Raw genomic sequence first — 3,317 nt, forward strand, 5'->3', positions numbered from 1 at the left:
AAAAATATGCACAGTACCCTAAAATAGAGTTAATGAGAAATAATAAGTGATTTTCCCATTCCATTCATTCCTTCCAAAAACCCTTTCCCCCTGTATAAGACTAACACTGAACATTTAAAGTGTGTAGCATGAACCAAGGGTTTACATGGGTTTATATGCACATTACTCTTTAAAAGTAAAATCAGCTCTTAATGGTGTGACAAAGTCAACCCAGTTTTTCCAATAATTGGTGAATTTGTGGGCAACAGTGTATTTTAATAGTAAAACTACTTCAGCATAGAGACTACTGTTTTAGTTTAAAAAAAACACACACACACACAAGAATACTTTTAGTGTCAAAACTAATAACTGAAATGATCCCCACAGATACACTGACCTCTGTAATGATTATTGAGCATCTTCTTTCCTAAAGTAGATTAATTTAGGCTCATCTATAGATTCATATATTGCCCTTATTGTGTGAGTGTGCATAAACTGGTGATATGCAGCCAAAGGTTTATGGCAGCTGTCACAGACCATGTCACCCTTACACACATATTCCATACACATCCATATAATAAAATAAAGAATATCACGTTTCTGCCCATAAACGCCTTACATGAAGCTCAGAAGCCTCTGGTGATTTCAGTAAACTCATTATGTAGCTTGGATGTAAATTTGTCTTGTCTCTGCTGCCTCAAAGGGACAAATAACTCAGGATTTCATGGCACCTGTGGCCTTTTACCTACATGCATGTGTCCTTTCCAGTTTACTGATATGAGTGTCATCAGTAGTTGGATGACATGTTCAGTGGTGAACCTCTTGAGTCACGTCAGTCTCAGATTTAAGGAGATGAACGGCCAAAAACTACGTAACAGGCAAAGTGGTGACGACTGTGAGCCCATGACGAGGCAGTCAGAAAAGGGCGTGCAGTGATGGGAGACGTGGGGAGGGAGGGGTGTGGGGGTCGGAGGTGGATAAAGGGAGGGAGGGTGTGTGGCTCCCCCCCGAGGACTTCTGGAAACCCTTATGAGTGACTGGAGAGACGGGGATCCAGTGTGAGGTGCCGGAGAGACTGTTCACAGCTGCACAGAGTTGAGTGAGTCTGGTTCTCCTGTTGCTGCTATGGGCTTCAGGGCGGTGCTGCTGTCCGTCCTCCTGGTGTCCCTGGACTGGTCTAGAGGAGCCGTCATCACAGGGGTGAGTAACATGTTCCCCCTGACTCTGCTGCACTTTTGAAGGTTTTTCCTGTTCATTTCCAGAGTGGTCCTTAAACACTGAGTTAAACTGTCAAATTTCCTGTCTACAGGGCTTAAACTACTAAGAATTTACTTCTGTGTTTATTTAATTCATCCATTACTTTCTAAGCCTAAATGTATTATCTTTTAAAATGCCTTCGTTGCCAAAGAAAAGTCCAAAAGTAATAGATGAAATTTACAATGATGTAAAACAAAAAAAGCAACAAAGTGCTGCTATTCAGAAGCTGTTGACAATGTTGATGATTGACGAGAAATTTCTTAATTAATTTATGGTTAAAATTGACATGTGATGATCACATATCAATTATATGTATTCAAGCAACAAAAAAGAAAGAAAACCAGAATAAGATACTCATTTAAAGTGATGAATTATCATTTAGACTAACTGACTAATTATTAAATCAAATGATCTGAGTACTTACATTGAAACAACTATATGATAGTAATCTAATTATTCATTTTTGCTCAGTTGCCTTGTACACATGCAAACAAGGCAGGTCACTTTTCCAGATAATTTGTTCATAATATGATTATAAATGATTGACAGGGGGCTGCATCCTCCTCCGCTTCAAGACACTGGGAAAATGAGAGGAAATTATCCGAGTTGTCTGATTGATATTCGTTTGTAAATGGATTAGAGAGATGACAGGCAACGGCTGGCAAATAGCTTCGACCGTACAAACCTGAGAGAGTTTATGTACTGCGATAAATAATGATGAAATAGAGTCAAAGAGAGTATCTCTGTTATTGGATGTATAAATATGCAGAACTGAGCATGTTCACTCCTTCTATTCCTCTGTGTCATTCTGTTTTTTTGTGTGTGTGGATCACTTAATCTGTGTCTTCCTTCAGGCCTGTGACAGAGACGTGCAGTGTGGGTTGGGTCTGTGCTGTGCTGTCAGTCTATGGCTCCGAGGTCTGAGGATGTGCGTGCCAAGAGGAGTGGAAGGGGATGAATGCCACCCCTTTAGTCATAAGGTGGGGAGAACTGTGAAGTCACGCTCACTCACTTGTTTCCCCCCTCGCCCACACTTGTTTTCTGCAGAAATTAAGATGATATATTAAGTGCTGGCAGGTTGACGGAAGCTTTAGAAAAGCTGCTGATAACTGCAGAGGATATTGATCTTCTCTGAGCAATCAGAGCGATAAATCACTTTGATCATCTGGAGATGGCTACAATTAGTTCTGCTAATGCCACATCCATCTCTAAACTCAGTCATTCACAGGGCAGCTCTTTGAAACCTGAAGTCGTGCATGTCGGCCAGGTTGATAAAAGGTTTAAACTGTCAGATTATCCCCCTCCGTCTCCCTCTTCCAGGTGCCCTATCCGGGGAAAAGGCAACATCACACCTGCCCCTGTCTTCCTCACTTGGTGTGTACCAGATATGCCGACAGCAAGTATCGATGCACTGATGACTTCAAAAACATAGACTTTTAAAGGCTGACCAGTCGCTCAAATGAGAAGAGAGTAACAAAAACAACATATCAGAGTGACGAAGTGAACAATAACCTGTCAGCGACCAACCACATAATCCATCTGCACTGACTGTATTAGGCGTTTGTGTATCCTATGCACTCTGATACATTGACTGTAATCTACCAAGTGCCACAGCAGAACCCAGACAAATGTTTTTACATACTACGTTGAAAATAATATTTCTTCAGAAGCTGTTTGTGAACCATTTGCTGCTTTGTTTTAATGATCATTTTATGTTAATTTATCGAGACAAATGTATAACTATTGCCAATAAAAGTATAATAACAGGACTGACACCTGGCACGTGCTCTGTGTGTTTTCCATGTTTACTTTATGTTTCTTGATTAAACATAATGTGTGTTATTGTCAGATGAAAGTGTTAAGCGGTTTTTAATCATGTTCTGATTATGATGAAGGTCACAGACAATATCAAACTTCAAAAGCAAATTGACCTTGATAAATAAATGAACTGATGCCTGAAGGCATCTGACATGTCAAACATTTCATTAGTGCAGACGTCGCTCAGAGGGCGATTCTAACTCCAGTCAACTTCTGCTGACTCGTCAAACATGTGCCATTACAGATGTTTATTTAGAACAATT

General features: G+C 40.3%; 1 protein-coding gene across 1 annotated transcript; it reads left to right on the forward strand.

Annotated features, from left to right (window-relative positions):
• Positions 1-972: 972 nt before the first annotated feature.
• On the forward strand, positions 973-2,997 carry prok1 (prokineticin 1). The gene is made up of 3 exons (XM_030139341.1): positions 973-1,179; positions 2,091-2,216; positions 2,557-2,997. The coding sequence occupies exons 1-3, from the start codon at positions 1,105-1,107 to the stop codon at positions 2,674-2,676; spliced, it is 321 nt and encodes a 106-aa protein (XP_029995201.1). The 5' UTR covers positions 973-1,104; the 3' UTR covers positions 2,677-2,997.
• The last annotated feature ends 320 nt before the right edge of the window (positions 2,998-3,317 follow it).

This window comes from Sphaeramia orbicularis, chromosome 7 (genome assembly GCF_902148855.1).
Source record: "Sphaeramia orbicularis chromosome 7, fSphaOr1.1, whole genome shotgun sequence".
NCBI lineage: Eukaryota > Metazoa > Chordata > Actinopteri > Kurtiformes > Apogonidae > Sphaeramia > Sphaeramia orbicularis.

Excerpts from the sequence above, each read along its gene's own strand:
- prok1 (XM_030139341.1), top strand. The coding sequence starts at position 1,105 with ATGGGCTTCAGGGCGGTGCTGCTGTCCGTCCTCCTGGTGTCCCTGGAC. Across the intron at positions 1,180-2,090 it reads GAGGAGCCGTCATCACAGGG|GCCTGTGACAGAGACGTGCA; the intron begins GTGAGTAACATG and ends GTCTTCCTTCAG. Across the intron at positions 2,217-2,556 it reads GCCACCCCTTTAGTCATAAG|GTGCCCTATCCGGGGAAAAG; the intron begins GTGGGGAGAACT and ends TCCCTCTTCCAG.